The sequence below is a fragment of the Tursiops truncatus genome, chromosome 6, assembly GCF_011762595.2.
Source record: "Tursiops truncatus isolate mTurTru1 chromosome 6, mTurTru1.mat.Y, whole genome shotgun sequence".
Classification (NCBI taxonomy): domain Eukaryota; kingdom Metazoa; phylum Chordata; class Mammalia; order Artiodactyla; family Delphinidae; genus Tursiops; species Tursiops truncatus.
The window spans coordinates 59860775-59874310 of record NC_047039.1 but is presented as its reverse complement, the minus strand read 5'-3'; the positions used below and the strand labels follow the sequence as shown (position 1 = coordinate 59874310).

Below are 13536 nucleotides of genomic sequence, written 5' to 3'. Positions count from 1 at the left end.
AGTGACTTTGGTGGGTTTTCGCACCAGTGGCGTTGTGAGCATGCACATCCCTGAGAAATGTATGAGTCTGTTGTTTATTGATGCTCCTGTAGCGGAGGCTGATTTGAAGGCAGTGCCAGCAATATTGTACTTTGTGGGCGCACACACCGGGTGGCAGGTGATATCACGGAGTTGCACGTCCTGGTGGACAGCTCCTGGAGAAAAATACACAGAGGCCCCTTTCCTAGTGAGAGCTTTCCAGTCCTGCCTACCTCACACTGTAGCTTAGAACTGGATCTGGGGGCTTCTACTCCAACAATTGGGGAGCAGACCCTGCTCCCAACAGGGCTGTGACAACCACAGAGCAAAGAAGAGGCCCCGCCCAACATCCAGTGCAAGCTCTGGTCACCACAACACAACCCGTCTGTCAAGGGGATAACGGCCAGAACATGGCAGGCATCCATACCAAATACAGGCCTTGCACCAAAAACACTGGACTCACACAGGCTACACAGGGATGCTCCCAAATAAAAAACAGCCCTTTAAGACCACAGTAGATAACTGTTTCTCCTAAATTCAGAGAGAGAAATATGAGTAAAGTGAAAAATTGGAGGAACTACTCCCAATTAAAAGAACAAGAGAAATCCCCTGAAAGAACACAAAATGAAAGAAACCTCTCCATTCTACCAAACACTGAGTTCAAAAAGGAGGTAATAAAAATGCTAAAGAAATTAAGAAAGATTATTGATAGAAATGCAGGTCACTGTAGCAAGGAACTAGAAACTATAAAGAGGAGCCAGTCAAAATTAGTTCAATTGCCAAGATAAAAACTGAGCTAAAGGCAATGAACAGTGGACTAAATAAGGCAGAAGAATGAATAAGTGATCTGGATGATAGAATAACAGAAATCACCCAATCAGAACAGCAGACAGAAAGACAAGTGAAAAAAAAAATTGAAAGCAGCATACGAGATCTATGGGGTAATGTTAAGCCTTCCAATCTACGCATAATAGAGATCCCAGGAGAAGAAAGAGAAAAGAGGATTGAAAGTGTATTTGAAGAAATTATGGCTGAAAACTCCCCAAATCTAAAGAAGGAAACATATCTAGGTACAGGAAGCACAGAGGGTTGCAAACAAAATGAACTAAAACAGACCTACACTGAGACGTGTTATAATCAAAATGTCAGAATTTAAAGATGAAGAGAGGATTCTTAAGGCATCAAGAGAAAAACAGTCAGTTACAAGGGAACCCCCATACGGCTATCAGCTGATTTCTCTACAGAAACTTTGCAAGCCAGAAGGGAGTGGCAAGATATATTCAAAGTCATGAAAGGGAAAAATCTGCAACCTAGGATACTGTACCCAGCAAAATTATCATTTAGAGTAGAAGGGGAGATAAAGAATTTCCCAGACAAGCAAAAACTAAAAGAATACAGCAATACTAAACCTATCCTAAAAGAAATATTGAAAGGTCTTTTCTAAATAGAAAAGAAGCAAGACTCTATAAGAAAGAGAAATCACAATAGGAAAGGCAAGTACGTAAAGGGATTGTTTGATCACCTAAGGAAGCCAGTACATAGATTTTTTAAAAAATCAAAAAATTTTGTGAAAGTGATTATAATTACAATGAACAGCAAGAGGATAACATGAAGATGTAAAATAGGACATCAGAGTCACAAAATGTAGGGGAGGGGAGTAAGAAAATATAGATCTTTTAGAATGTGTTTGAACTTATATGACTACCTGTCTAAAGCAAGGTGATATAGTAATGGGTTAACATATTTGAAAATCAGGGTAACCACGAATCAAAAACACACAATAGATTACAAAAAATAAAAAGAAAAGAACTCAAGGATAATACAAAAGAAAACTGTCAACCCACAAAAGGAAAACAAAAAGAAGAAAGGAACAAAAGACAAATACAAAATCAACTGGAAAACAAGGTTTAAAATGGCAATAAAGACATACCTACTTATCAGTAATTACTTTAAATGTCAATGGACTAAATGCTCTGATCAAAAGACAGAGTGGCAGACTGGATAACAAAACAAGAACCTATAGCATGCTGCCTACAAGAGACCCACTTTAGGGTAAAAGGAACACATAGACTGAAAATGAGGGGATGGAAAAAGATACTTCATGCAAATCGACATGACAGGAAAGTGGGGGTAGCAATACTCGTATCAGACAAAATAGACTTCAAAGCAAAGGCCATAAAGAAAGACAGAAAAGGACACTATACAATGATAAAAGGATTAATATAAGAAGAGGATAGCATATGTTAACATGTATGCACCCATATAGGAACACCTGAATACATAAAACAAACACTCCTCTAAAGGTAGGTAATTTTATTGCTTCCACCATATAGTAGAGCTAACTATGGTAGACAGGTTAAAGCACCTGCCCCAGATTACATAAATACTATGTGCCTAAGATCACATCACTGATAATGGAATTCTAACCCATGAAGGCTGGTTCTAGAATTTGAAAGTCTTAATAATTTTGCCTTGCTGCCTTTCTCTGTTAGCATGGTTGTTTAATCTTACTAGCTATTATGGAATAAAGCTGAATCTAGGAGATGCTTTGAAATTTGCTTCTACAAAAAAAATCATTGATCGACTGTGTGAGAAGGATATACAGTTGTATGACCTATAGAGCAATACAGCATCACTCTCTGCACATTAAGTCAAAGCCAAAGCAGTCATCCCCATTTAATTTTCTTATGGCCTTCCTGCTGATCCCCAGGTATAGTCATTGTATGCTCTGACATGTCAGTTATATTAAAAATTCTAGTACGGTATCATCAACAGAACCACAGTCACCTCCTTATCAACTTGTACCTTAGAAAGAAATCTCACTGACACTGTTTTTTAATGGGGTGTGAGAAAGAAAATCCTTTACCATTTTAAGAATTGGCCCATAGCTTTTGGGAGTGTGCATTCTCTGAGCATCAGAAGTAGAATATCATTTTTGTAGACATGTTACCAGACCATAAATATCCTTACAGTTTTCCTCAGTTTTAGACAATTGATCTATATCCATGCGCAAGGAACATTAAAATGAATTTGAAGTACTGTCTCATTTCTAGGACTGTGTCTGGCAAATAGTAGCACCAGCATATTTAGGCATATGCGTAAGTATTTTTATTGAGGCTTTGCTTATAATAGGAAAAAACCTGGAGTCCCTTGGTTCTGTGTTCCCATCCAATCACCAGTATTTTGCTAAGTCCTGTCTCTAGTTTACTGCCATCCTCTTCTCTTTATTCTCATTGTCATTGCCTTAGCACAGGCTTTTAGTATCTTTTGTAGATTGCCTAGAACTCAAAACTTTCAGTTACATTTTTTTGTCTACTTGAAATGCATCTAAATTATGCATAGCTATTTCTGAATCACAGCTTTTATTTTTTAAAATATTTATTTATTTATTTGGCTGTGCCGGGTCTTAGTTGTGGCACGCGGGATATTGGTTGCAGCATGTGGGATCTTTAGTTGCAGCATGCGGGGTCTTTAGTTGAGGCATGCGAACTCTTAGTTGCGGCATGTGGAATCTAGTTCCCTGACCAGGGATCGAACCCGGGCCCTCTGCACTGGGAGCTTGGAGTCTTAGCCACTGGACCACCAAGGAAGCCCACTTATATTATTCTTACTTTAAACCTTTTGGTGGCTTCCCATTGCATTCAAAATGTGTTCCAAACTTCTTAGCCTAGTATTCAGAGCATCTTGTGATCTGGCCTCTACCTGCCATTCCAACTCTATTTCTCATTGCTACTCTTAATATTCTCTTTCACACCCAGCTAAATGGAAATGTAGATTGTTTTGCCACAACATGAGTTACTGTGACATGAATTAGAATATAACTTATTTATAAATAAGGGAAAGACATCAGTTTAATTTAGAATTCCTGTTGTTTCATTGTGATTTTTTTTCCCGTTCCCAGCATGTTAATGTATTGAGTCACCAAATAACAGCTGAAAGCAAAGTATTATAAGAGAGTGGAATACAGCAAATTGTAGAGGAGTACAGTGTTCTAAATAGTACCCATTCATCTCTCTTTTTTTTTTTTCTTTTTTTTTCCCATCTTGGTGTGACCAGACACTGTTTTGGAAGTGATTACTCTGCTATTCTCCTGGATCTCTTTGAATTTTGCTCTTGTCTCCATAACTTGGTGTCTTTAAATCATACTATTTATACTTCCTTAAATTATACTATTTTTGTTAGGGTTGTTATTTTTCACAGTTAACCATTATCTTCAAAATGGTGGCTCAAAACAGCCATTTGTTTACTCTCATTCTGTGATTTGCACTGGGTTTGGTCAAATGGTTCTCCTGATCTCACCTCTAGTACTGATGTGGCTACAGTCATTTGACAGCTCCACTGATGCTGGATAGCCCCTTAGTTACATATCTGGTAGTTGACTGTAGCTGTCTGTTCTGGTTTTCTTTGTGACCTCTTATTTTCCAGTAGGCTAGATAAGGCCTTTCTTGTGATGGTAGGAGCTTTTCAAGAAGCAGAAGTTTCTAAGTCGAACCATCACTTCCATTCCTCTTTTCTAAATAGCTTTATTGAAGTACTGTTGATATACAATAAATTGCACATGTTTGAAATGTACAATTAGATAAATTTTGAAACCATAACTACAGTCAAGATAGTGAACAGATCCATCACAGGTTTCCTTGTACCCTTTTGTAATTCCTCCATCCTGCCATGATTCACCTCCCTCTAAAACCAATTACTGATTTGCTTTCTGTCACTACAGATTACTAGAGTTTTAAACAAATGGAATCATACAGTATGTGCTATGACATTTTTCTAATTTCTTTTACTCAGCATAATTTTGAGATTCATGCATGTTGTCATGGATCAGTAGTTAATGCTGAGTATCTTATTGAATATAACACAGTTGGTTTATCCATTTATCTGTTGATGGGCATTTGAGTTGTTTATAGTTTTGGGCTATTTTAAATAAAAGTGCTATGAACATTCATGTACAAATCTTTATATGGGCATATATTTCCTTTTATCTTGGGTAAATAGCCATGAATGGAACAGCTAGATCGTAAGGTAGGTCCCTTATGTTTAACTTTTTAAGGACACGCTAAACTTTTTACGAAGCAGTTGTACCATTTTACATTCCTACCAGCAGGGTACAAGAGTTCTCATTCCTCTTTGCCAACCTAAGGTGTGCCTTTTTAATTTTAGCTATTCTAATGGCTGTGTGGTGGTATCCCATTATAGTTTTAATTTACATTTCTCTAATAACTAATGATGTTGAACATCTTTTCATTTGTTTATTTGCCATGTGTGTTTTCTGTGGTAAAGTGTCTTTTCAGATCATTCGCCCATTTTATCTATTGGGTTCTTTGCTTTCTTATTGTTGAGTTTCTAGAGTTCTTAGTGTATTTTGGATTCAAGTCCTTTATTACACATATGCTTTACGAAGAATTTCTCCTAGTATGTTACTTGTCTTTTCATTCTCTTAACACTATTTTTTGAATGCGTGAAGTACTTAATTTTGATGATGTCTGGTTCATTAGTTTATTTTTTAATGGCTCTTATCTTCTTCCTATGCTTTCTTCTAGAAGTCTTATGATTTAGGTTTTATATTTAGGTCTCTGATATATGTTGAGTTAATTTTTATATATGGTGCAGGATATGGATCTAAGTTAATTATTTGCATATTGATATTCAGTTGTTCCAGCACCGTTTGTTGAAAAGGTTATCCTTTCTATATTGCATTTCTTTTGCATCTGTGTCATAAATCTGTTGTCCACATGTATGTGGGGTTTTGTCTGTGTTCTCTATTCAGTTCCATGATATATTTGTCTGTGTTAATACAGTATTACTTTTGATTACTCTAGCTTTGTAATAATTTTTGAAATCACAGTGTGTTACTTTTTCAACTTTGTTTTCAAAGTTGTTTTCAGTGTTTTAGGACCTTTTGTTTCTGTATGAATTTTAGCATCAGCTTGTCGGTTTCTATGAAAATACCTGCTGAGATTTTGACTGGCATTGCATTGGATATGTGGATCCATTTGGGGGGAGTTGTCATCTTAGCAGTATTGAATCTTCTGACCTATGAACAACATATATCTCTTCCTTTATTTAGATATTTTTAACTTTGTCAATGTGTTTTGTTATCAGTGTACAAGTATTTCACATCTTTTGCCAGGTTTATCCCAAAGTATTTTATATTTTTTGATGTTTTTGAAAACAGTATTTTAATTTGCTGATTGTTCACTGATAGTATATAGAAATGCAGTTGATTTTTCTATTGATCTTGTATCTTGCAACCATGCTAAACTCAGTTATTCTAGTACTGTTTTTGTAGATTCCGCCAGATTTTCTGTATAGACAGTGACGTCAAAAAACAGTTTTACGTTTTTCCTTTCCAATCTGGATCCTTTTATTTCTTTTTCTTGCCTGATTTTATTGGTTAGACTGTCCAGTACAATTTTGAATAGGAGGAAAGCATTTAGTCTTTTACTATTAAGAATCATGTTATAGGGGCTTTCCTGGTGGCGCAGTGGTTAAGAATCCACCTGCCAATGCAGGGAGCACAGGTTCAAGCCCTGGCCCGGGAAGATCCCACATGCTGCAGAGCAACTGAGCCCGTGTGCCACAACTACTGAACCTGTGCTCTGGAGCCCACAAGCTACAGCGACTGAGCCCGCGTGCCACAACTACTGAAGCCCGCGTGCCTAGAACCTGTGCTCCTCAACAAGAGAAGCCACCGCAATGAGAAGCCTGCACACTGCAATGAAGAGAAGCCCCCGCTCGCCGCAACTGGAGAAAGCCCATGCACAGCAACAGAGACCCAGTGCAGCCAAAGATAAATAAATAAATAAATATTAAAAAAAGAAGAAGAATCATGTTATAGATATTTTGTAAATCCCCTTTATCAAGTTGTGGAAATTAACCCTCTCATTAATTTGCTGAAAATTTTTAATTAGTAATGTTATATTGGATTTTTTCTAATGTCTTTCCTGCATTTATTGAGACTATCATACTATTTTTCTTTTTTAGTTTGTTAATATGGTAACTTACATTTATAGATTCTTGAATGTTAAACCAACCCTGCATTCCTGGATAAACCCCATTTACTTATGATGTATTAATACATTGTTAGATTTAATTTGCTAAAACTGTTTATAAATTTTACATCTGTGTTAATAAGCGATATTGGCTGGTAGTTTCTTTTCCTCATAATGTCTTTGTCTTCTTTTAGTATGAGGGTAATGCTGGCCTCATAAAATGTGATCAAAGGTGTTCCCTCTTTGTTGGTTTTCTAGAAGAGTTTGTGTTGAATTGATATCTCTTTTCTAAGTATTTGATAGAATTCACCAGTGATAGCGTGTGGGCCTAGAGTTTTGTTCTGCTTTGTGGAAAGGATTTTAATTGAAATTTCAATTTCTTTAGTAGATATAAGCCTATGTAGGGTACCTCTTTCTTTTCAGTACGATTTAATAGTTTGTGTCTTAAAAGGAACCCATCCATTTCATCCAAGCTGGAAATTTACTGTCATAAAGTTATTCACAGTACTCCCTTGTTATTTTAATATCTGTAGAATATGTAGTGATGTCACCTCTCTCATTTCTGATAGTGGTTATTCTCTTTCTTTTTTTCCTGGACAGTATGACTAGAAGTATATCGATTTTAATGATCTTTAAAAAAAAAACAGATTTTAATTTCATTGATTTTATTTTTGTTTTCTACTTCACTGATTTCTATGCTGATCTGTATTATTTCCTCTATTTTTTTTTTAATTTGTTTACTTTGGGTTTCATTTGCTCATCTGTTTCTTGTTTAAAGTAGAACCCAAGGTCACCGATTTGGCATTTTTCTTTTTTTCTAATACAGGTATTTGAAGCTATAAAATTTCCCTTAAGTACTGCTGTAATAACACCCCACAAATTTTAGTATCCTGTATTTTTCTAAATTTCTGTCTTGATTTCTTCTTTTATTCATGAATTATTTACAAGCATATTATTATTATTTTTTTTTTTCGGTATGCGGGGCTCTCACTGTTGTGGCCTCTCCCGTTGCGGAGCACAGGCTCCGGACGCGCAGGCTCAGCGGCCATGGCTCACGGGCCCAGCCGCTCCGCGGCATGTGGGATCTTCCCGGACCGGGGCACAAACCCATGTCCCCTGCATCAGCAGGCGGACTCTCAACCACTGTGCCACCAGGGAAGCCCTACAAGCATATTATTTAGTTTCCAAATATTTGAGAGTTCTCCAGAAATCTTATGTCATCAATTTCTAGTTTAATTCTGTTGGGGTGAAGGAACATATATTATACATGTTTTATTTTTATATATGGTAAGACCCCACCGTAGATTGCTATTATTCTTGTTTAAAAAGTCAGTTTAGGGCTTCCCTGGTGGCACAGTGGTTGAGAGTCCGCCTGCTGATGCAGGGGACACGGGTTCGTGCCCCGGTCCGGGAAGATCCCACATGCCGCGGAGCGGCTGGGCCCGTGAGCCATGGCCGCTGAGCCTGCGTGTCCGGAGCCTGTGCTCCACAACGGGAGAGGCCACAACAGTGAGAGGCCTGCGTACCCCCCCAAAAAACCACAAAAAAAACCCCAAAAAACAACAAAAAAGTCAATTTACCACAGCCATACCTGAGGACTACCTTCCTGAGCATTCTAATCAATGCCCTGTGCGTTATGAGTTTCCTCAGTCTTGCTGGTGGGACAGGGACTGTTTTCTGGACTGTTGGAGCACCATGCACTGTTCCCTTTACTAATCCTTTTGGTTTCTCTCTGCCTTGGTAGTATCCTCACATGCATGTGCTTATTGGTGCTCTTTGATTCTTTCTCCATGCAGCTCTCTTGACTCTGGTACTCTGTCATATAAATTTTGTTAGTGCCTTGTTCTTCCTGGACTCTCAACATCGTCTTCTCAACTCAGGGAGTCTGCCAGGCTCTGTCTCTATTCCCCTTCTCAGTGCTGTGACCTGGAAACTCAAGAGAGTAAGCTGGAACAATCATAGAACTCACCTGAGTTGTTTTCCATGTGTCAGAGATCACTAGCCTTCATTGCTTGTCAGTGTTTTGAAAACCATTGTTTCATATATTTTGTTTGGTTTTTGGTTGTTCGTTTCAGATGGAAGCACAAATTGACTTCAGCTTAATCCATCTTTGTTGGAAGCAGAAGTGTTTTTTTTTTAAGTATTCTGATATAAAACAATGTGATAGAACTAGTAATAATATAATAATTTTTGATGACTATTTGTATCAAAAGATATTCTTCACCTATCTTTGAGAGAATGTGTTATTTATAACCATTTTTGTTATTTTTCATTTAACTATATTCATAGGTATGAATGTACAAAGTCTGAAAGAGTATACAAAAGTGTTAGATCATTATCTTATTATGCTTTGGGGTGAGTAATTTTATATACTTGAACATGTATAACAAAAAAATAAAGCTAAAAACAGAGAGCATCATTTATAAACCAGTGTAAAGAATTAAAAAATGCTAGTCTGTTATCAGCCTTATTTGAAACCTGATATGACAGTATGTTGGGATAGAAGATACATCTCTAAATCATCGAATCCTTCTCTCTTAAGTTATTACAGAAATCTCTGTGATGCCGTTATTCAAGTCATTGGAGCCAGATGCATAAATCTGTCCTATTCTTTATGGTAAAAATGGTATATGCTGAGGAAGAAATGCACTATGACTTGGAATTCTAAACTATCTGGTGAATTCATGTACAAAAAAGTATTTGGGTTGGTAGAGGAAAGTATTGGGATGCTGCCTACAGGTTAAGCATTAGTTATATATAGCAGTTGATTTGTCTCATGACACGGTTAGATTTAAATTACTCCTGTTTACAGAAGTTTACTATTTGTAATATATATGTCATGCATCAGTCATAAAATAATTTAAAAATACATTTAATTTGGGGTGGCAAGTGAAAACTTCCCAAATGCCCAAACAAAGCAGAATAGAAACAGGCAGTTAATAATAATAATAATAATGATAACCGTATCAACTACCACCACCACCTGTAGAATTCAATCTCTTCTTTTTAAAATGTGGAATTAGGTGAGGTAGTTTGCCTGGTTTTTTAAAAGCTCTGTTACTAGATTTGCAATTGAAATAAATGATGTGAAACTTTAATATTCATACCTCTCTGACTGATAATTTGTTGCATTATTAATATCCTTTTACATTATTGTTTCTAGTTCTTCTGAGTAGCATTAGTAGAGACAAGGCTGTCTCTTCCAGCCTCTATTTAAGTAGTGATTTTCTTTTATCCTCTCAATACCTTTATCCTTATGACCTTATGGCCCTAATTCATGGATAGACAAAAGAAGGGGACATAAAGACTTGTCATATAAGTTGCCTACAGATTGTTGGGCCTCTGTAATTAAAGGCACATAATCCAGTAATATACCTTGGAGAAAGAAAAAAATATTGTTAAGATAGGGATAACAGGAAAGAGAACTTCGAAGTTCTTTATATTGTCTTTTCATTAACTTAGAAAAATTAGTTTTGGGGTGTGTGCGTGTGTTTATGGATGTATACTCAAAGAAGGTATTGGTATTGTTGCCTACAGAGTAAGCAGTAGTTATATACTTTTTTGCAGTATTTTAGGGATAGGAAGAGAAGGGCCATCATAACACTGCATAAAAACAGTTTTGGTATAGATACACAAAGATGCTACTTTTTAAGGATGATCATGTTTTTGCTACCAAAACTTTTTAAGTTGTTCAAAGGCAGGACTGTTCATGAAATTATCACTGATGAATGTCATTGAGATCTGGAAATAAATAGCACTTAATATACATGCAAAGCCATAGAAACTTGGTAAAGATCATTGATACAGAATACCAAAATAGTAAATCAAGCCATTATTTGTAATTTGATCTAGTATACTGTCTATATAAAATTTCTAAATGCTGGTGCAAAGTGATGCTGTGTTTTTCCTGGCATTATAGTCTTCTAAGCACTTGTTAAAATTCTGAGTACATTATTAGCATTTGATATTCTGAAATGTTGAACTTTTGACCTTGAGTTACTGATATTCAGACAGTGGTTGTATGTTATTCATCTAAGTACTAGACCGTATTATTTTACTTTTCTAGCCCCTGTAACAGTAGAGTTTACACATTTTAAACAGTCACTAATCTATATAGGGGTCATGATGTCTGAAACTTTCAATATGGTTTGATTTGAATCCATTTTCTTTTTGATCCCATAGTTTTCACATTAGAAGAATAAAAAATTGCACATGAGTAATTAGAATGATGATCTTTTCTGAAGGATTTTAACCTTTTTTCTTTTGTATCCCAATATGTTGAATTAGAGTTTTGGAATACATTAAAATATTAAAGTTTATAGCTTAGAAACAAAACACCTGGCTTTGCTGAAGAAATTGAGTATTTCCTCTGGCATTCCTTTATGTGAAAAACAGAAAACCAGTACTGGAAAGAAACTTGAAACTTTGAATAATTTTTTCAGTTTCTTTAGTTCTACTTTGGGTAAAAGCCCTCCTGCCTCTAAAATGATAAGAATTCAATGTGAATATAAAGAAGTTTGGGTAAAACATTGCCACTTCACTCTGTTAATGCCTGAAAATGTTTGTTTAGAAAAAGCTAAATATTGTATTTATATAAATGTAAAATGGTTGTTTGAGCTTTACAAGTCAGATATGTGCCATGATCATATGATGGCACTGTTTGTTTTAATATAATTTATATATATATTTTAATTGAAATATAGTTGATTTACAATGTGTGTTAATTTCTGCTGTACAGAAAAGTGATTCTTATACCTATACATACGTTTTTTAATATTCTTTTCCATTATGGTTTATCACAAGATATTGACTATATTTCCCTGTGCTGTACGGTAGGACCTTGTTGTTCATCCATTCTATGCATATCATGTTTGCATCTGCTAATCCCAAACTCACAATCCATCCCCCCCACCCCCCCATCCCCCGGCAGCCACAAGTCTGTTCTCTATGTCTCTGAGTCTGTTTCTGTTTTGTAGATAAGTTCATTTGTGTCATATTTTAGATTACATATATAAGTGATATCATATGGTATTTGTCTTTCTCTTTCTGACTTACTTCACTTAATACAGTTTATATTTTTAAAACATTTTATTAACTTAGAAAAATTAGCTGATGTTCAAATTTTTTAAGTTGGAGGTTTGCTCTGTTTTTACTTCTGTCTTGATATATTTTGTAGTAAATCAGAGGCTAATTGATTGATTTTGAAATGTATAAAATATGTTATTCTGAAGTTACACTATATAAACTTTGAGTAGAGTCAAGAATTTCATCATACTTACTATTTGGTGACATAATTGCTTTAAAAACTCAGAAAAATTATTTGCCGTATTATTCCAGAGTTTAAAACGTTCTGTATATTTTGCAAAATAATCATCTATTATTGAATAATAAAGTTATTTTAGAATATTAATGTCTACAGCATGTTATGAACTATTGATTTCAATTACCTATGAAATATTTTGAAATCTGTAAATCCCTTTCATGAGTTACTTTAAACAAGATGGATTATATTGAAGCAAAGTGATTTTTTTATTTGCATAATTAAGCTATAGCTCTTCAAAAGGGGGTTCTTGAAGTGTTTTCAAAGTAACAATATATAAAATTAAAATTACAGTCATAGCCTTACCCTTTAATTCATGGTAAATAAAATTTATCTTTCAGACGGCAAATGGCTACATCTTGTTTTTTCATATAACATCTACAAGAGGGGACAAGTACCTTTATGAACCAGTGTATCCCAAGTAAGTTTGTTGTCTTTCATTTTTTAAATATTTGATTTGCATACTTTGTATTCACAAAACATTACAGTTTGGGGTTGTCTCAAGTGCTAAGCCAGCATTTCCAAAACACTGTTTTAAAGATTACCAGGTCTTTGAACTGCTGTCACTTGAATAAAGAATTCTATAATTAAATAAGTCTGAAAATCTTGGATGGATGTACTATCTCCAGAATTACTATTAAAATACTCCAGATCTAGCATCCTTTAGTCTTTATTGGGGATGTATGAGCTAAGATCATGAGGGGAAGAGGTGAAGTGTCAGTAAGCTATACGTACTTTTTCCTGTACATTTTAGTATATGCATAGAAAAAATATGTACCCCAAACAGTGGGTTACCTCTTGATTAGAATTTGAGGGAACTTGGACTTTTGATCTTTAATCTGTGTTCTGTATGTTTTGCATTGTTTTTTTTTCCTTTTTTGTTATTTTCCTTACTTGTGAAACAAGAGAACATTTTATTGAAAGACCTTTTGAAATAAAAGAACATGTAATGTAATTTTCAAGTATTTCACCTTTTTAAAAAACGATCAAGCCATTAAAACTGGATGAAAATATAAATGAATTATTTATCACATTTCTAGATGATAGAAGACAGAGGTTATTAGTTATATAAGTAATTAAAGGGAAAATAGATTACATTATATGAAAGTTTAAATTTCTGAAAATTAACAGAAAAAAAAAAGACCAACATTAAAAGGGCAGATAACAAACTGGGGGAAAATTTTGCAGTAAACAAGACCAAGG

The 13536-nt window shown here is 35.2% G+C and overlaps 1 protein-coding gene across 4 annotated transcripts in view; it reads left to right on the top strand.

The window, feature by feature from the left end:
- RIC1 (RIC1 homolog, RAB6A GEF complex partner 1) overlaps positions 1–13536 on the top strand; it is a 138931-nt gene that overhangs the window by 48008 nt on the left and 77387 nt on the right. For 3 of the 4 annotated variants that reach the window (XM_019934812.3, XM_019934813.3, XM_019934811.3), the window contains exon 3: positions 12675–12754. The exons of the other annotated variant lie outside the window; for it this stretch is intronic. In XM_019934812.3, coding sequence (XP_019790371.2) covers positions 12675–12754 — 80 coding nt within the window. The remainder of the gene's footprint in view (positions 1–12674; positions 12755–13536) is intronic. 4 annotated transcript variants of the gene reach the window in all.